Source organism: Erpetoichthys calabaricus, chromosome 12 (genome assembly GCF_900747795.2).
Source record: "Erpetoichthys calabaricus chromosome 12, fErpCal1.3, whole genome shotgun sequence".
Classification (NCBI taxonomy): Eukaryota; Metazoa; Chordata; class Cladistia; order Polypteriformes; family Polypteridae; genus Erpetoichthys; species Erpetoichthys calabaricus.
This window is the reverse complement of record NC_041405.2, coordinates 35,421,801-35,443,226: the sequence shown is the minus strand read 5'-3', so window position 1 is coordinate 35,443,226 and position 21,426 is coordinate 35,421,801. Positions and strand designations below refer to the sequence as shown.

General features: G+C 36.7%; 1 protein-coding gene across 1 annotated transcript in view; it reads left to right on the top strand.

Annotated features, from left to right (window-relative positions):
- The window catches only part of mgp (matrix Gla protein), a 28,203-nt gene extending 11,066 nt beyond the window's left edge, over nucleotides 1-17,137 (top strand). Inside the window, exons 3-5 of the mRNA XM_028815396.2 lie at nucleotides 6,373-6,402; nucleotides 6,816-6,876; nucleotides 16,432-17,137. Of these exons, the coding sequence (XP_028671229.1) occupies nucleotides 6,373-6,402; nucleotides 6,816-6,876; nucleotides 16,432-16,585 (245 nt within the window). The 3' untranslated portion in view covers nucleotides 16,586-17,137. The remainder of the gene's footprint in view (nucleotides 1-6,372; nucleotides 6,403-6,815; nucleotides 6,877-16,431) is intronic.
- The last annotated feature ends 4,289 nt before the right edge of the window (nucleotides 17,138-21,426 follow it).

Genomic DNA, 21,426 nt, shown 5'->3' with positions numbered 1-21,426 from the left:
TCTTTCCTCATAATTCATCCCCTATAGTCCTCGAATCAGCCCATTGGCTCTTCTCTGAACTTTTTCTAGTGCTGTTCTGTTCTTTTTGTTCCCTGGAGACCAAAACTGCACGCAGCACTCCAGATCAGATTTAACCAGTGTGTTATAAAGCCTAAACAAGCCTAAACATAACCTTCTACGATTTATACTCTACACATCGTGCTATATAACTTAACATTCTCTTAGCCTTCTTAATGGCTTGTGAACACAGTCTGGCAGTTGATAGTGATGAGTCCACTATAACTTCTAAATCCTTCTCATAAGGTGAACTTTAGACTATCAGATCTCCCGTTGTGTATTCAAAACGAATGTTTTTATTTCCTACATGTAATGCTTTACATTTACTTATATTAAACTAGGGGGCTTCGTCCCCTGCTCGCTTCGCTCGCCAACCCCCTTGTTTGGTTAATCTGATATACAATTTACATTTTTTTTCTTTGGAATTGTTTCAATTTCATTATTTGCACTTTTACTTTAAAGCTTCATTAAAAACAATTTTGTTTGGAGACACATTGTGACAATTCCCGTAAGTGAATATTGTTTCTGTTCCTCTAATAAATAATCTGACTTTTTCTAATGTTTGTCCCAGTGATTTATCGATTGTCATAGCAAATGCTATTCTCACGGTAAACTGTAAACATTTTAATACGAATGGCATATCACGATCTCCTCTGGTGTGTAATGTTATTTGCGGAATATATACATAACCTTTCTTTTTTTCCTGTTAAAATTTGCATCGCTTCTCCGTGATCATCAATATACACCTGACCGAACTGTGTATTCTTTGAGATTTAACTTGTTGTTGCTTTAACTGTTCCGGGACCACAGATTCTCATAGCATATGGTCCATTATTGTGTAAATCCACGTTTTGTTCATTGAATGATGCAAATGCGAAAAGACTTTGTTGTTTACTCTTTGCCTTTTATTTCTGACCCTGATTTGTCCTGCTATTTTTTCAATTATACCTGGCTCTGATGATTAATCACCTTTTGTTTGCGGTAATGCGATCTTTTCTATCTTTTCTTTGATACTGTAGCGAATGACATGATAAAGTGTCACAAAAATTTTACTTGAACAATCGCCAACTTCCTAACCCCAAACACAACTGTCTAGCACCCTCTCCAACGCCCCCCCCCCCCCCTTACCGCATCAATTAATACCCCGCTATCATTCTTCCGTGCTGTACTCCGCCCTCCCTCCATCAGACCTAACAGTCACTTAAAACCAAACAGCCCTCAACCTGGCTGGGACGCTACAATACTTTTGGATTTTACTGCTTTCATATTCTGTACCTTTCTATGCATGCGTATCGCGCCATCGTTTGTTGGAGCCTTTCGAATTCCACTGCTTTCATAATCTCTTATCTGCCTTTTTTTCTCTCCAACGCCTTTGGGTCTCTACTCTCCGTATTGTCCTTATACGCTTTATATGTGCTGAGAGCACATGATCTGTGTGTACTACACGACTGAGTGTTTTTTGATGGGTGAGCACTTATATGATACTCGCCTACCCCCGGCGTTGGGTATCCTGAAATACATTAGTCGAGCTCGTTCGTTTTGGAGCCAAGCCCGCTTTCCCCGCTGCATTTCAGACGCACGTTGTAGGCGCCTGCGTTCATTGATTTTATCCAGGCGGGCTCGTGTTTGTATATCCGTCAGTCGAGCTCGTTCGTTTTGAACCCGTGCCTGCTTTGCTTCCACAGTTTCAGACGCGCGTTGTAGGTGCCTGCGTTCATTGATCTTATCCAGGTGGGCTCGTGTTTGTATCATTGAGCTGTATTGTGTTTGAATTTGGTGTAAAGCGTTCAGCGGTTTGTACAATCCCAAGCAGTACATTATTCCTAACTTCACTCCTCAGTAGTGCCACTCACATTTGTGAACCTTTGTGGACTCCGTAGTCTGTCCTGTTTCACTCTGGGGCGGGGCGCTGACTCCTCTTGTTCGTGTGGCTGTGTCTTTCGTAGTCTCTCCCGTTTCACTCTGGAGCGGCGGGCTGATTCTTCGTTTTTGTGTTTTGGAAAATGCAAATTGAACCATCTTATTTTTATATATATATTATTTTTATTCAATCTAAATCAATTATTTATATTAAAAATAGCAGCAGCCCTAGCACCACTCTTAACGTTACACGATTCTGATAGGTTTACACACCATAACCCTGTTTCCTGTGTTTTAGCCAATTCTGCACCCATCTACACATTACACCCAGAATTCCTACTTCTTTCAGTTTGATACCCAACCTCTCATGTGGCACCCTTTCAAATGTTTTCTGAAAGTCTCAGATAAATAATTTCATCTGCTCTACTCAAACCTATTTCAATCAAAACTTAATTTGGAAAGTAAGGCGCTTTTTAGGTCTTAAGTATCTAATTATTCCAGAAGCACAGTGTTAGATCAATTAATGATAAACTGCAGATGCTGCATTATTGACATCTTTGGAATATTTCTTATTACCAGAATAACATGACATATGAATACACCAGTTTTATAGAATTTAATAAGATTTTTGTTAAAGATAGGTATTCCAATATGGAACCAAATTAGGAAGCATTTTAAGATGGAAAATCTTTTATCAGTGGCACCTCTGCAAGAGAACCACCTCTTTCAACCTTCATAAGTATATCCAGTTTTTAATACCTGGAAAAGTTTTGGGATTAAAATGCTCAGAGATCTTTATATAGACAACATATTTACATCTTTTGAACAATTACATTCAAAATTTAACCTCCCAGCTACACATTTCTTTTACTTTCTTCAAATTAGAAATTTTGTTAAACAGAAATTGCCCGATTTCCCCCACCTTGCACCCTCCACAATGCTGGAAAAAATACTGCTCAATTCCGAGGAAACAAACACTATTTCCGCAATATATAAAATCTTATTAGAGTCCCTACCTTTCAAAGATCCAAGAGGACATTGGGAAGAAGATCTCTTAATCAATATATCAGAAAAGGAGTGGAAGGTAGCAAAGCAGAGAATTCACTCGAGTTCTATATGCGCAAAGCATAGAATTATTCAACTAAAAATTATGTATCAAGCTCATCTGTCTCGCTTAAAACTGTCCAAAATGTTTCCAGGCCAGGATCCAACCTGCGAGCGCTGCAACCAAGCTCATGCCTCACTGGGTCACATGTTCTGGGCCTGCACCAAACTAACATCATTTTGGACAAAAATTTTTAAGTGCCTCTCAGACAGCCTTAGTATCACAATCCCTCCTAACCCAGTAACAGCTGTGTTTGGTGTCCTTCCAGATGGACTGGAATTGGAGAAGGACAAGCAAACAGTGATTGCATTCACTACACTTTTGGCACGCAGACTTATTTTGTTAAATTGGAAGAATCCTAATGCTCCTCTTATAAGTCAGTGAGAAACCGATGTTTTATATTATTTGAAATTGGAAAAAATCAAATTTTCAGTTAGAGGATCTGTACAAAATTTTTTCAAAACATGGCAGGATTTAATCAATATTATTTTAGAATAAGAGAATTAACTATTATTGCATTTAACTCCCTTCTCCATCTCTTATTTATATAGATATTTACTTCTCCCCTTCTTTTGTCTAATGTTGCGTTATTAAAAAGCTTAAAGCAATTTTCCTTTAGCTAAGCTCTCCTTCTCAGGGGTGGGGTTTGATTTGTCTTCAAATTTGTTGGGTTATAAATTGATCTGTTTGTATGGAATGATTACAATGAAAATTAATAAAATAAAAATATTGAAAAAATAAAAAAATAAAGATAGGTATTAAGTTAGCTTTGCAATAAAGTGTCATTGTAGAATGCCCTTGAGACAACCATAAATCATTTCACAATAAAACAAAATAAACTGTATAAATTATGTGTATCACTCACATTACTCTCACACACATATGTAAAGGTGGATCATACCAAACCTGAATCCTGTTGGCCAGGTAATTCAGAGAGCCCTAGGGCACTAAACAGAATGGTTACTCCTAACTCAGATTTAAACATTATGGCCACACATCTCTTCAGCTGCTGGGTAAGAAACAAGTACAGCATAGTGTATGTACTTCAAAATAAAATGACTTCTAGTCTGGGATTGGCATTTACATTGTGCCATTGACCTCCAACTTGAGTCACAGCGCCCCATGACTCTTGATGTAATATCCTTGTTGTAAATTTACAGGAAGGTATGCTATTGGCTACAAGAGGGGCTTGTTCAGCCTGGGCACTACAAGACAAATCAGAAATTACAAAAAGGCTTTTGATTTCATGAGCTTGTGGGCACCTTTTTGTGATTTTTGGTTGCTTTCTTTGCATTCTTGTTTGGGGCACTTTGGTTATAAGGTTTGTTGTCTGGCTAGTTTCTGCTTGCATCTAAAAGACAAATATAATACTGAAAAAACATTTGTTAGAAAATTTTTTCCAGCCTGCTCAGTCCTGCTTTTGTTCATTTCATCTACCCTCAGGACCTGCAATATGCTATGCATAAAACAGCTGCACAGCAACATGATCTGAACTCTAGTCAAGCACTACTAGGCAAGAATTAGAAAATTTGGGCTGGACTCAGATCTCTAAACTTAGACTGAATTTAAAAAGCTTGGGTGAGGCCCAGTAGGTATAGGGCAGTTACAAAAGTATTTAAAAACTCTGAATTATTCATTATTGCAAAACCACAAGCAATACACTTTTTTGTCAGGAAGTTAATAATTGCTGATGTGTTTTACTAAATATTAAGTGTAACCTATGGCTTGTTGTATTTACAAAGTTACTGAGCATCTCCACTATCCAACAAAGTGCTCACAAATAAAATGATTTTTCATGCTTTAATGATGAAGTTTAAAGAAACATTTGTATTAAAATGATAAAAAATGTTATCATGTTTTATCATCACATTCACATAAAACATACAGTGGCATTTAGCATTTTTTGGGATCAAGTAATTTAAAGAAGAGGGTGAGGGAGCGAATTTAATTGAGGCTAAGGCCACAGAGGACTTGGGCCTCTAGATTTAAACCATTATCTTTCTCAGTCACGTGGGCAGCACATGATTAGCCATTGAGCGTTTCAAGGAGTCACATCCACTTTCAAGTCTTTGAGTGGCGAGTTAAGCCAAAGATTTACTGAGGGAGTGGAAGTGCCACCCCAACTAAATGTAAGTGACAAGTTTCCCTAATACCCTCTGTTAAATGTCTATACCAATGAAGAACAACAGGTCAGATGACAATTGACTATGGCCTAGCAGTGTAAAATGCTGGAATAACAGGTCATGACAATACTGTTCACCTGGCCATGAATTACTGTGGTGCTCGGCCAACTTCAGTCTGTTAAAAATATTTCCTAACCTGTCAATGTTGAATTTATATATTATGTAGTTTTATATTATGAGCTCAGGATCCCCCGAGCATGTTCATTCCATCAGTGTTTATTGTATTTTATATCTCATAAAATATAAATAATTACACCAAAAGTGACGTGGAAAGATTAGACTGCCAAACAGCTCAAGAAGAATCGTTTACTGACAAAGTGGCAAGATGACTAAATACTGTAGGTCATGCTTCTGCTGCGTCAGAATACTGGATTTCAATTCTTAACCAGTCAGTATCTGTGTGCTTTTAATCTATGTACATTGGTTTTACTACTACATTACAAAAACATGCATGTTAGGTTAAATGGCTATTTTCAAGTGAACCTGAAAGAGTGAGGGTGTGTGGTTAATGGTGCCAGCACCACATCAGTCCTAAATTGGATTAAGTGGTGGATAGATACATGGATTGGCAATTGCATACTGTATTTAGCAGCTAGGGTAAAGCGCTACAGGAATGAAATCCATTGTTTGTGTTCAAACACATCCCTCTGGGCGTCCCTGACTGGAGGCTCAACCACCGGGCGTTTGGTCGTCACACCATAATCTGTTGTTGGAATTCCAGCTACTGGGTACGTGTCGGCACATTTCCGGTACCTTTTCACTCTGTGTTGCTTTTTCAGGTTCGGTATGGGAGACATTCACATGTACCACCATATCAACTTTAGGAGATTCCCAAGCCAAGTCTATACATGTAATCATTTAAAACCTTCAGAGGAGCCTTGCCATCTTGTGTACCACCAGGATCATCTTCTGCAGAAGCCCCATCACCTCTAGGAGTGACTGTTTGGGCTGTAATACATATTCCAGCTCCGATAGGTCTGGCCGTGGGATCAGGCTTTGGCCATTTCCAACTCAAGTGTAGTTGTCTGGCTTCCTTATAACATCCTTACCTATTGACAATAGTTTCGGATGAACATCTCTTTCACTGTTGAATTTTTGCTGTTTTGGCTTTCCAGATTTAATTGTGCATTTCACAGGTACCTAATTTGCATTCTTTTGTCTTTGTAGATTCCCATGAGAGTATTGAATCCAGGGAAGGTAAGGTTTTATTGGAGTGTTTTTGCTAATTACATACATCAGTAAACCAAGAGTGAGAAATAAACCAAAAACATAACAGTATACAATTCAATATCGAAGCCACCAGGCCAAAATATGTAATAAAAATATAGTAAAGTAAAATGTAGTACAGTGTTTAAGAAATCTGTGATTCAGACTGATCAAGTAGCTGCTAAAGTTGTTTGGAAAATAATTTAACATAAAATTCTGCTGTTGACTGACTTTAATAGAGTTTTGAATATTGGCTGCACAAACATCAAGTCTTTAACTTCATGCAGTCCTGAGAAATAAATTTAGCACCATTATTGTGATCAAATGTGCACCTAGTTCTAGGATAGAAACTGTAGAAAATAACTGAATATGAATTTTGATAATCATATCCTATTTTTGTGCAGAAATTTTTATGAAACCCTATCAGGCCAACTCCTTCATGAACAGATTCAACTATCGGCAGAGGTAAAAAAAAATGCTCTTCTCACTTTTTGCAGTGCTTGAACTTTTTGTTAGTTTATATTTCCTTGGTTTGTCTAACTAACTGGGTAAAAAACATCCATTTTATCAATATCTGCCTTCGTGTATCTAGACACAGAGCCAATGTGGCCTCTTTATCAAGTTTTAAGAGGCTTAACACAATGTGAAGAAAGACAATACATTGAACTAGAAAATATGCATCCAGCTTACGAAACATCTCATACAATCTGCATTCTTTAAGCTCTGGTGACCCAGTAGCTTCCACTGCTTCCTCACAACCCTGGAGTGCTGGGTTTGAATCCAGGCCATGACACTGTCTCTGTGGATTTCACAAATCTTTTCTGTGACTGTTTTGGATTTTCTCTGGGTGGTCAGATTTTTCTTCCATGTACCAAAGAAATGTTTGTTAAAATTATTTGTAAAGCTTATTGATCCTGTATTAATCAGTATTTGCTTGAGTATGCCTAGTGATGGGCTTGTGTTTTAAAATACGTTTCCCTGGGATAGGCTATAACCATATGAGTATCTTGTTTGAAAATGAATGGATGGATTTTATGTTCCAAGTTTCAGGAGTTTGAGAGTGGTCATTTTAAAGAATTATATGTTAACTGGCATGATAGGTTCATTTATGCACATTACCCAAATTACATTTTCCTTAATTCATAAGAAGAGGTTACTTATTATAAATTAATTAGGGTGTAGTTTTCAGATTTATACATTACATTTTACATAAGCAGGAACTCACTACTTTAAGGCAAAAAAGTGCATTTCAGAAACATCAGAAATGGTTTGTATAGTGGTTTGCACTGCATCCTTACAGCTCTTCAGACCTGGGTTCAAATTACAGTCTATCTGTGTGAAATGTATACATTGTTCCCAAGACTATGTAGGGTTATGTGAGATACTGTCATTTCCTCCTGCATCTTCATAAATTATCTTATTCAGATGCAAAGTTTAGAGTTGCCAGCAAAGCATTACTTTGTAGAAAACATTCACAACAACCAACCTAAAAATAAATCCTGCATTTTTGGGAGGAACTAGCACCCTGTCCAGGGGTTTCTTTTCCTCCTTTGCATCCCATTTTGCTAGGATAGAACACGCATTACCCAGTACCCTACTTGGATTAAACTGGATACATAATGACTTAATATATCCCAGAAAAATTGCATAAAAGGCAGGAATGGACCCTACATAAAATGCTAATACTGATTTAATTTGCCTTTATACTGTCTTAGGCTTCCAAACATAGGACAACGCCATGTACACTAAAATGTGTAAAACTGGTATATTTAGTGAATAAGGAGACACAAGTCATGTTCCTTTTTTACATGTCATACAACACTGTCTGCCCAGTTTGGTCGCTCACCAATATGCACACCTGAAAAATACACAAAAGCACTTTCTTCCCTTCTTACCTCCCATCTCTTTCTCTTAGCCTTTCATTTTCCTCCTGTCGTCCGAGTCTTCACCCAAAACTCTCCTCCCAATTCTGCACTCAAAGTGTTCTTATCTATGGAGCAACCTTAAACATCCTGTCTATGTGACATCCAGCCTGGGACTGCTATGCTTTTTCTGAAGGAGCACCAAGACAGATCTAGCCTCTAGTAGTCCCTGAAGTCTCTACACTTTTTAGCAGTCAGTTGCCCTCAAAACATAGTGTGTCCAAGGCTATATGTCCATACAAAATGCAACATCATTCCTCTCCATGACCCATCTCTTCTTATCAGCCATTCTCCAAATGAACAGCCTGCTCACAGCCTCTCTTGCTAGTGGTCATGTTGTTGCACCTGTCAGCCAGGGGGTCTCTCACTCTCTCTTTATCTGTCTCTCAACTGAAGGTCAGGCATTCATGTCCTATTTTGAGTTGCTAGTCCCTTTCAGTTTTTAAGAAGCATTGCATTCCACTGCACAAGTTACAGATCTTTCACTTGGGCCAGGATGGAGTTGGTTCTCATATCGTCAATATACGCTCCAAATTATGTCTATTGTGATTTGGGGATTTCTGTATGTGTAAAATACATTTATGTACTTAATTTGTATGCATACATTTGTTTTGACAATGATATATTTTTTAGCATCATTTTTGTAACATTGCCATTCTTTTTATTGCTTCCAATTACAGGTGTTACCATTTTGTGCATTTTTTAATGGTGTTAACACTGTGTGTTAATGATAGCTCACCCTGATAGTATGTGACAACAGGAAGATACATTAACTTACTAACAAGACTTCAGTTTTCTATTCCCGATGTCCAAGTTTCTGGATACAGTACATTTATTTACAGTACATTCAACTACTGTATATAAACCTCACAAGTGGAGCTTAGGACCTCATATGTTTTCTTTGAGTTCATTTTTGGTTTGTACATTGGACTTTGCTTTTTTTATTTTTTATTTTTTGGCTTCTGACCCCTGCCTGTCCTCAACTTCACTTTTGTCTCATAACCTAGTTATAATTTATTCTACAGCTACCTTTTGCTATTTTGGAATAACAGCAATTATAATCAGAATTCAGTTAAATCATGAGCCACATCATAGTGAGGACATCACGTGAGGACTGTATTCAACTGCTATAGAGAGCATTAGGAATAGAGGCCTTATTTTATTCATCCATCCATCCATTATCCAACCCGCTATATCCTAACTACAGGGTCATGGAGGTCTGCTGGAGCCAATCCCAGCCAACACAGAGCACAAGGCAGGAAACAAACCCCAGCCAGAACGCCAGCCCACCACAGGCCTTATTTTAGAAGTGTGCTATAGACTCCAAAGCAGACAGTAGTTTCTTTTTAATCATATAAAAAAAGAAGGTTTAGAATGGGATATTATTATGATGGAGGACTTTAATTACCCAAATATTGACTGGGCTAACCTTACAAATAGATAAAAAGAGCAGGAGTTTTTAGATGTAAACAGAGATTTTTTTTAACCTAGTTGCCTAAAACACCAACAACAGGCTACTAGAGGCCTGTCTAACGTTAGTATTTTGTAATATCCAGGATAGGAATTCAGGGTGTAGAGATTATCCAACCACTAGTGTGAGATGACCCATAATATAATACACTTCACAGTGTTTTGGCAGAGAACAGATGCCAAAACTAAAACTGGTAATTTTAACTTTAGCAGACCAAATTTTGAGTAGATGCAGCAAAGTCTAAAATGATGAAGATAGTCAAGGGGCAGTGGAGCAGGTTTAAAATGTTTTGCATATAATGCAGAAGTAGTTCATTCCAAAATCTGGAAACATTTAAGAATTAAGCAAACTCCCCAGTCAGAAAATAAGGAGATCAAAAAGAGGCTAAAAATCAGTTGTATACGGCACATAAGACCAATGACTCCAGTACCACCAGTAAGGTATGTGAGAGCATGCAAACACCCATTAAAAAGGATATCAGGGAAGCTAAAAGGCTCTTAGAGAGAATAATTGTGAAAACATGAAAGGTGACCCAAATAGATTATTTCAGTATTTTAGTAATAAAAGAACAGTCAAGGTGGAGGGAAAGTGTATCATAAATACTAAGGTAGAGTTAAAATATACAGACCGTGAAATAGCAAATGCTCTTAATTTTAATTTTTCTAATGTTTTTACATGTGTAGCAGTGAATATCCTCCCAGCAGTAACAGGGACTACTAAGGAGGCACAGAGTGCTTTGGAAATCAGGGAGGGAGAAGTACTGTTTAGATTAAGTAGGGTGAATACTAACAAATCACCAAGACCAGATAACATTTGTCTTTGAGTGTGTCAGAATTTAGTAAGCATAAATAAACCCTCAACTAGCTGGAGAAACTCCTAATGACTGGAAAATAACAAATATTATCCCATAATCTGAAAAGGGTGTAGTGGGCACATTCAGGTACAGTAACTATAGGACAATAAGTTTAATGTGTACCATAAGTATATCAATGGAAAGAATTAAGGAAAAGATTAATCAGAATATGTCTAGAACAGGTAAATTAGCGAATAGTCAATGTGTTCAGACTGGAGGTCATGTTTTACTACTATGTTGAAATTTTATGAGGCAGCAACAAAAGATATAGTCAAAAAGGTACATATGGTTTTATTTACCTTATTTGTTCAGAAAGCATTTGATAAGATCTCACATGAGAGACTGAGAATCAAAGTAAAAAAAAGTCAGAGTTCAGGGTTTAGTTTGAAGTAAAAAATGGGTAAAAAATGAACTATGGGCTATGGTTTGAGGAACCTTATCAGAATAAGATGATATTAAAAGTAGTATCTCTCAGAGGTCAACTCTTCTTGTATTTTTAATATATATAAATGATCTGGATAGGAAGTTTGCAGATGATACCAAGGCAGATGGAATAACGGATAATCTACAATCAGTTCAATCAATACAGAAAGACATAGACAGAATACAGGTTTTAGGATGTATGTGCCAGATAAAATGTAATGTAAGTATGTTGTTATGAGTTTGTCCAGTTTTGCACATGTAGAGTGCAGTGTTTGGACATTTCATACACAGAATTAGGTAGACCACATTAGATGATCTGCAGGAAACATGATCCTCAGCAGTGTGACGTGACTACACAATCTGTATTATAAATGTCAGCACACATTTTACATCTTTGTGTAAGCAGGGAGATGTACCATTTTCTGTTGATTTACTCAGTGAGCTTCAGACAATTAGTTTCTGCAGGTTCAGTGGTTGTCTCTATGCCTGGAGGGGAGGTTCCGGGAATACATCTCTCAGAGTGTCATTATAATTTAGTATCAGCTGAAGTTGTCTTATAATTTTGCAAAGTATTTCAAGATGTGGGTTATAGGTGAGAACAAGGGAGATGTGGTTCGTGTTGTCTTTGTTTTCATATGCCAGAAGATTGTCATATGGCAGTAGCTCCTCTTATTTGAGTGTTCACTGTTTTTTGGAGTATATCCTTGTCTGATGAAATCTTGTCTAGGCTCCTGCAATTGTTTATCCTGATCTGTCGGGTTTGAGCAAATTTGATTGTAACGTATTTCTTGCCTCCAAATGATGGAGTGCCTTATATGTTTGGGGTGGAAGCTATCACTTCTCAGGTATCTCCATCTGTTTTTTGGTTTGTGATAAATTAGATGTCACAATGGTGTTATCTTTCAGGTGAATGGTGGTGTCAAGGAAGCCAACTTCGGTCTTTGAGTAATTTAGCTTTACATTGGGGTGTTACTTGTGAACAATTGGCCCCATGTTTAGAGCTGTTTCCTGCTTTGTTGTCAGGGCTTCTTTGATAAGTTTTGGTCCACTGAGGTCCTGAATTGGATAAAGGGGGAATATAACAACATGTGCATTTGTGTATTTCAATATCAACATGTCACCTGGAAAAGAAATGTTTAATGTCATTATTGCCATCTTGTGTTCAATATTAGTATTACATACTCAGTACTTCATGTTAATTTTCTGGATTGTGAAAGACAACACAAAATGTATGTTTTTAATCAAACACTCATTTAATTTTTCTTAGATATGTAAATTATTATTTCTGTTTTAAACAGTTTAGATGTTTCCTTACTTACAGTATATTTTAACGGAAGTTTGCAATCCACTTGTTGGAGGCCTGTATTTGTATCTCATGAACATAAAAAGGGGTTTACAACACGTGCAGGAACCCCACTCCATGACTCTAAGAAACTGAGATGCATTTTTCAACTGGACTCTTAATGAGGCCTTCTGTTGAGATGAATACTGACAGGCAATCATGAATTAGGAATCATGAATTGCATGAATTAACTTGGCTCTGTAGTTTACTGTATGAGCCTCAATGTACAGTATGTGTGATTCAGCAGTTTTTGTTCAGTTTCTAATTAAGCAACACTTCTTTACCAAGCCCATTTGAACTGTACTTTCATGAAGTATTTGATTTTCTTTTAGCAGAAAGACCTTTTAATTTATCAGCCTTTGATTATCAAGTTTGTTTGTGCATTTAGTATTTTCTAGTCTTATTTATTTAATTTTATTTTATGATCATTAGACTAATGATAAATTTTACTTGATATCTCTGTATGATTTAATGTGTGCAATTGTGTAATATATTACTCATATCTGGGTGTTTGCTTTTCTTCCTAAACTGCCATTAGATACAACACGCTTCAGACATTGAGTGAAGGGACTTTTCTGTATGTAATGAACATCAAAAGCTGTGACATGACATTATGTGTATGTGATGCAGTAGACAGTTATATCTCAGAGCACTGAGACAACATTAGAACTGGCAGAAAACTGTGCACAGAAAAAAAATCATATTAACAAGCAGTAAACTTTTCAACAACCACAAGGATAATACAGAAGGGATGAAAAAGAGGGAGTAAAAAACTCAGTAATGGAAAGCATGAAATCAACATTTATAGAGCATGAATAATTACCAAAGAGTAAACTGTACCATGACTTGTTGATTCGTAAGAAGAGAAGCCATTGAGAAACACACATAAGCATTATCAGTACCCATCGTCTAGTTGGTGATATGTTGGCCAGACTGGCCCAGTTGTTTGTGAAGTGCAGCATTATGTTAATGTTACTCATTCTTTATAAAAACAAGAAGATGAAATATTAGAATCAGAACAATCCTTGGGCTCAGGAAGTATCCCATAAGACAGTTAGCTAAGACAGGCTTTTTCTTTTTGCTGATGTACTTCCGTGTATCTACTGTTTACATTAATTTGAACTCATTCTTTTTTAATACTGTATAAAAAGTTGATCTAGAAGTTAATACACTTTGCATGGGTCTATTCGGGAAAGGAGGATTAGTGTAGAATTCAGCTAAAGTAAGTCAAGATCCATGGAATTGCTCCAATCCTGTTCCAGAAAAACCTGCATTTAGCCAAACCCATGTTTCTGGAATGATTATTCCAGAACTACCTGATCTGTGAGGATAATTATGCAGATAATGAACACATTTTACTTTCTGGGATGAGCTCAGGCTTTCTCTGCTCCAGAAACAAAGATTTGACAAAAACCCTGTTTAGCAACCGGGATAACCAACCTTATTAAACCTTCATATGTTACATTGCCTTATATACCTACAGCAGGGGTGTCCAGCTCCGGTCCTGGTGGGCTGCAGTGGCTGCAGGTTTTCATTCTAAGCATCTTCTTAACTAGTGAGCCATTTTTGTTGCTGCTTAACTTGCTTTAGTTTAGTTTTAATTGACGTGACTCAGACCCCTTAGTTGTTTCTTTTTCCTTAATGAGCAGCCAAACAATAATGAGACAAAAAAAAGGCGCCACATGAACAGCTGACCTGAAAATACAGAAAGGTGAAGGTCTCAGTCATGTTGGTCTGCTCAGGTCACCAAAACATCTTGATGGTGGCCTTAGAAAAAACAGAAAATCAACACTCTGCTATAGCAGAATGAGAGCAGCAACAAGTCCTGATATTCAATAATGGCTTTAATTAACTGCAAGAATTGGCTTCTCATTAAGAAACTAGTTGGAGTGAAATTGGCTGGAGTTTGGTGTTCCAATTTAGCTCATTTCTGTTTGCCTGCCATTTAATGAAAAAAGGAATCAATTCAGAGGACTGAATCCTTAAAAACAAGGCCATTAAAATGAAATGAAAAGGAGTTAATTAGAAGTGAAAACTGCTTGCTGATTAAGAAAAGGGTTAGAATGAAAACCTGCAGCCACTGCGGCCCACCAGGACCAGAGTTGGACACCCCTGACCTACAGTATGCCCTCAGGCAACACGATAGAGAAATAGAGCAAACAGGAGAAAGAGTTACACTTTTAATTAATTATCTATTATAGATATTATGCTCAAAGTATAAAGAAACATAAACAAAGTACAATATGAGTGCTGGTTACAAACCAATATAAGTTAAAAATGCTAGATATGTAGTCACAGGTGGTGCATTAACTTATACTTACATTCAATTCTTTCTGGTCAGTTCTTCATCTGCACAGGCCCAGGCAATTTTTTTTCTCAATATTGCTGCTGAGACATAGTTGTCTCCTGTATGTGTAGAAATGGCAAAAGAGAGAGGTGGTCTTCTCTTCATGGCAAGATGGCAAGAGAGATTAGAGAGGCTTAGTGACCAACTCCTATCTAAAATCTTAGACCAATGGGTGCGGGCAACTCCCTTGATTCATTCAATCCTGTTTTGACATGACTGTACCAATGGGGTACAGAATGACCAATTGCAAACAGCCGCATTTCAGTCCTCCAGACCCTGCTTCATATCAGCTAGGCAGCTTATGGCTTTCCTGCAAAAAATGGCTTAGAGGCAATGTTAGAACAGAGTCACCTTAGCCAAACTGGTTAAATGTATGTCCCCAATGCCTCTGCCATAAATTCCCCATCCTGAGTCATTACTTAACACTGTCTTCTAAAGACTTGGGGGTTGGTTAGGTAAGTGTCAAAGCTCACAAAGTAAAACATGCCTCCTGAAATACTATGTAGTACAAGCTTAAACCTACTCTTAAAAGACAAGTGCACACAGTTATAACAATAATTGCTCCTGGCTATTGATCTGCTGGTTAGTTGTTTCTTATGGTCCCTCTTACTAAGTGTAAAATTAAGGGGGACAAGGCTTTTGCAGCTGTTTCTCGTCTGAGGAACTCTTTACCTCATTACATTAAGGAGTCACCTCCAAATGAACTGTTTAAATGACATTGAAGACTCATTTCTGTTCTCTAGTTTTCAATGACTTTCACTGATACTGATGGTTTTCTACTTTTTGTCATCTTCTTTCTTTTCTTTAACTCTCTGCTGGCTGTGTTTCATTTTATTTTATTGTACTTTACTTCTATATATTTTATGTATGTTCATTGTATGTTTTAATGTAAAGCACTTTGGCTACAGCATTACTGATGTTGTTTGAAATGTGCTCCATAAATAAATTGACATTGACAATGGCATTGACATCACTGCTATTTTTATATTTGTCAGATGCAACACACAAATGTACTGTAGAGCACTATACTATGGGTCTTACTCCACTTTTCTGATGTACACTTCAGTCTCACAATGCCACTATCTAGTATTGTACAACAGCTAAAATCTGTCACTTTATGAGATCATTTTAACTAAGCTCTCTACCTTTGAAAGGTCCATCCATCCATCCATCCATCCATCCATTATCCAACCCGCTATATCCTAACTACAGGGTCACGGGGGTCTGCAGGAGCCAATGAAAGGTCTTTGATAAATATCATAAAAGTAGTACATGAGGGAAGAGTGTAAGAACCTGAAACAAACAATTGCATAGGGTTTTAACCTTTTAAACAATACATTTTTAAGCATATAGATAGATAGATAGATAGATAGATAGATAGATAGATAGATAGATAGATAGATAGATAGATAGATAGATAGATAGATAGATAGATAGATAGATAGATAGATAGATAGATAGATAGATAGATAGATAGATAGATAGATAGATCTCAGAAGGGGAAAGCCACAAAGCACATTAGGTTTCAATTTAAAGATTCACTTGCTGTTCAGGCACTATGTGCAAATAAATATTCTATGTTCCTTAAAACTGTTATTGACTCATGGTTGAGAGCATATCTTTTAATGTTAATGATCTATGTGTACTTCTGTGTTTTGCTAGGCTGTTGAATGCCTACAAGAGACCTTTTGAACGTCAACGGGAGATATGTGAAGATTTTGGTCCTTGTGAAAACTATGCTAGATTCCGTGGTTACAACAGAGCCTACCAGTATTTCTTTGGAAAGCCAGGCCAGACCACAAGGAACCGCTACTGAAAGACAACACATCAAGCCCTACTCACACAGCCAGCATAGTTAACAATGGTGACAGACCACAGCTCTACCAAAACATGCCATGCTTGGGATGTTCCTAATAAATGTCTGTAAGTGTAGCTGCCTATACAGTAAATACCAAGAGCATTAAATAATTGAGTAAGTGTATAGCTTTAAAATGGAAGTCATAATGTACATTCATTTACCAATTTGTATGTTGTGCACACATTAATAAATGCTTTGGTCATGTTTGGAAAATAAACACATTGCAAAATTCAAAACATTTCATTTGTTCCAAAACATGTGCCACTTTTTAAGTGTCTATCCTGCAACAAAGGAACAACTAACCACCAGCAATGTGGTTAACATGTTTTGAAAAACAAGTGTGAAAATGTGGAAAATCATTTAAAGGAAGTAAGTCTATTCAATTATCAAAAAGCAAGGAAATTATAAATTTAATGTGTGCACAGTAATTTCTGATTGACTATAATAAACTGTAACTCTAGTGTTTAGTCTCATAATACCAAAACAACTTTGGATAATTAAATCCTCTCAAAGTTTTTTTTGTGTGTAATCATTTTTTGCACGTTGTTTATTGTAATTTTAATGGTATGTATCTCAGAACTTTACACTGTTCTACAAATACAAAACTGTAAGAGGGGGTGTCCCTCCAGCAAGATACTTTCAGAGGCAGGGGTATCAAAAGACTGGCATGGGGCAGCCACAAAACTTCAGGATAAACAGAGATGTCCATCCTACCAAGGGAAAAGGTCATCCCAGTGTTGAACAGGGGTGAATAGAGGGCAAAAAAAATCCCTCTGTGTGTGTGCTGGGTACCCGAGAAAGAAAACAAGCAGGGCCAAGACTACAGAGAAGATTGCTATATAAATCCAAAGAATTATTATTAAAAGAATTATTGCCTGGGCCAAATCATGCTGTCACATACACATTCAAATAAAAATAAAAATACATGTTCTAGTGGAACAAAAACGTACTACAGGGGCAGCAGAATTTAGGGAATAACAGTGACAGCAAAGGAACAATGGAAACCGCATGTGATGGAAGAAACCCTAACAGACCTTATCCTGAACATGAAAAGAAAGCTAAATGGCAGTTTTAAACAGAGATGGCAATAACTTGCTTCAACCTTGGATTTTGCACAAACATTGAGATCACCTGCCTGTTTTAGGTAACTCCTAATCAATTTGAAAAAAAAAAAAAAACACAGGGAAGAGCCAAACAGATTTAATCAAAAAAAAAAAAACTGACATAAGCACAAAAACGATACTCCAAATACAGAAAATAACATCCAAAAGAGCAGCCAGAACCATAAAAGCCACTAACATGATGGTGAGTAATTTTTTAAAAGTGATGAGAAAAGCTGACAGTCTCACCAAAGTGCAAGCATTTCTTTTTTAGTTAGACGGAATGGTCACCAAGAACACATGACCATGCCCACATGTTCATCAAATGTCATATCACATCAGGTGAACAATTGCCCTCTGACATCATTATTTACTAGCCAACTCCAACCCTTGGAACAATATCAAATTTTTATCTCAGCAACAGACAATTATTTAGAATAAAAGAAAAACTTTGTTAAATGCACTTATCCAGTTGTGAAACCTGACACATGAATTGTTCTCCAGAGATATTTGAGGACAGACTCCTGGTATACCTAAAATTATCGTTAGAGAATTCCAGGATATTCACCTGTTTAAGATAATATTGGCACTGTATGTTTGCACATATTTTACTCATGTAATTTTCTTTAAATTAATTTTTTATTAGAGGTGTTACTCTAGATGACTATGCATCAGGAGAAGTGAGCCATGGAATGTGAGTGCAACTGGGATACAGGGTAGGACCTGAGCAGCCTTGGCAGGGTCTCCTGGGTGAGGGTGTTTGATGTTTAATGTCTTAAAACACCCAATGACTGATGATGTCTTCTAGTGCATCAGAAAATGCATAGTTTATCTAATAATGTGTTTTTCATTTCATTCTGTAGTGTTTTTGTTGACTCCACTCATCATAATGGTTTCTACACACACTTTCCTAATAATGGGCTGTTGGTGACTATATGCATTAACTGGTGATTTGTCAGGTACCGTCTAATTTAAGAACAAACAGCTTCAGATGTTCATTGTGTTCACTTTAAATAAACATAAAGGAAAGTTTTTTGAGAATAAAAATGACAGATTTCTAACCTCTGCATATGTGACTAACATTCTTGCTTTGTCTATAAGTATGGTTATCATCCCTACCTGTTAAACACCCCAGTTTATTATATCACCATCCATCCATCCATCCATCCATCCATCCATTATCCAACCCGCTATATCCTAACACAGGGTCACGGGGGTCTGTTGGAGCCAATCCCAGCCAACACAGGGTGCAAGGCAGGAACAAACCCTGGAAAGGGCATTATATCACCAGTAACTTTTTTAAAAAAGTCTGCCAACAGCATATCACATCCCTTATCATGACTGCAGCAAACTGAAATGAAACAACAGTACTTGGTATATCCAAACTGTATTCCTAGTAGCACTGCCACTGCTTTTACTACAGATGTTCAAGTTGTAGTTTTGTACTCTCTACTTATGAGATAAAATCTCAAAAAATGTGTGATTGCAATAAAACTGTATAATTAGGATACCTAACACCTATCCTAACATTATCCTAATATTAGGATACAATAGGTGTTAGAATAAATGTAAAGGTGATTTTTATGATCAGCAGACCAAATTCCTAAAGATACACCCTAATATGCTCAGGAAACAAAATCTTCACTTTTTGGTTTATATATCTGACGCCATTTTTATCCTCATTATTACTATCTAGTTAGAAAATTAATCTTCGTTTTATTTCAGACTTTTTATTGTAAATGACACCATCATCATCAATGCATACAGTATGCAATACTTACAACATAAAACAAAACAGTGGCAAGTGATCTGTCCAAAAGTATTTATGAAGATAGTCCTGACAATGAGCCTGTAGTTCTGAGGCTTCATAACCAGATTCTTAACCATGGTTTCCAAATTATAGACTATTCCTATTTCATTTTGTTAATCATTTAAACACAAATTCATTTCTGACATCATTCTTTCAGGATTTCCAGGAAGCTAAAAACAAGCCAAAAACACCTGCAATACCACATGCTAACATTATGGTCTGACAGCTTGTGTTTGGACTGTTGATAGAAACCAAGTTCCCCAGAGGAAACCTACATAAACAACAAGAGAATATGCAAGCTGCCAAGAGTGGTGTGTTTTACATGGCCATATCTGAGTCATCTTGCTTGTTATTGTTTTCTCTCTAAATAACAGTAGACATTAAAATAGCTTAGAAGAGTAAAGTGAATTGTGTCACTAAGAAATTAAATGTTAGACTGTTATGTTAAAATTTTAAAAAATCATTTTGTTTACATAAAAAGGATTATAATGAGCAAAATGCATACATCTAATATAATTGTGTATCAAAATCTTGTTATGGTATTGAAGCATAATAAAAAATCTTTTCAAAGTTTGTGTTGAGTTTAGATTTTTGCTATAATCTGTTTCACAGGCATAATGAAATAAAAATATAGTGCAAAGTAAGCACACATTTTTTCCAGGGAGGAGAATATTTGATTCCTGTGATTGGCAATGTTCAGGATTGTGATAATGGGAGGTATTGAATGTAATTCATCTTAATGCTCCTAAATACTAAAAACTTACTGCCTAAAAAAACTGCAACATTGGTAAAATTCACTACTTAAAGTGGTCACAGCATATAAGTAATACAAATATTTTTTTTCTATTATGGATTTTGCTTTTCTTGAAACAAGGACAAATACAAATTTATTCTCTTCACATGTCTCCCTGCCTGTAACTCAAGAACGGACTCAATTATACCAACTAAATGTTCAGTAAACGAAATGTTTACTACCCGCTAAAAGAACTTCTGCTGACAATACAGTCGTACAGCAATTAGCAGATCCCGCGTTCTGTCTATGACTTCATGAGATTTCCACTGGGTATTTTGGTTTTCTTCCTACATCACCAAAGATGTGGAAGTAGTGGTGTGCTGTAACTGGCACCTTCCTCGGTGCTGTCTTAAGCTTCGCACATAGTGTTACAAGGATAGGCTGTGGTACCCCGCAGCCATGATTTGGATTAAGTACGTTTGAGAATGTTACATTATGTTAAAAGAACTACTTTTCTCCAAAATTAAAGACAATTATAATTTTATCTTATCTTCTATTTTTCCTCTCCAAACCAATTAAGCTATGACATGATTGAGACATTTTTCAATTCATTTAATAAATACAGCTGAGTGTCTCTAACATACAAATGAATGTTAATGTTATGTTTCCAGATGACATCTCCTACTGGCAAAATACAGAGATAAAAGAGGTTATAATATCACTAAACCATTAGGGATACTGTATCAAAATGCAGATAGGAATGAGAGAGCACTATATGAATAAAGCTGTATGCATCAGCATCTTCTATGATGTGCTAGAGTCCTTTTAAGGTTTGCTTCTGTGAGAAGTGGTTCTGATCCTCTGTGATCGTGTGCTGGAAAACACTGCACTATATATGGAAACTCTTCACGATACAGTATATACAGTACATATAGTGAAGGGGTACTGGGGATGTCAAGTGTTCAAGAAGATGCAAGTATTACTGCTAAGGGGAAGCACAGGGTGTGTTTCCAGGGATGACCAGGATTATTTATTATTTTATATACATAGTGATAGGAATAATGGGAAATGTTTTAGGAGTCCTCCAATCCGACAGATGGAAGGTAGGGAACCATTTATTAGTCAATATGGTAGCCAGACCTCTGTGGGATTGGAA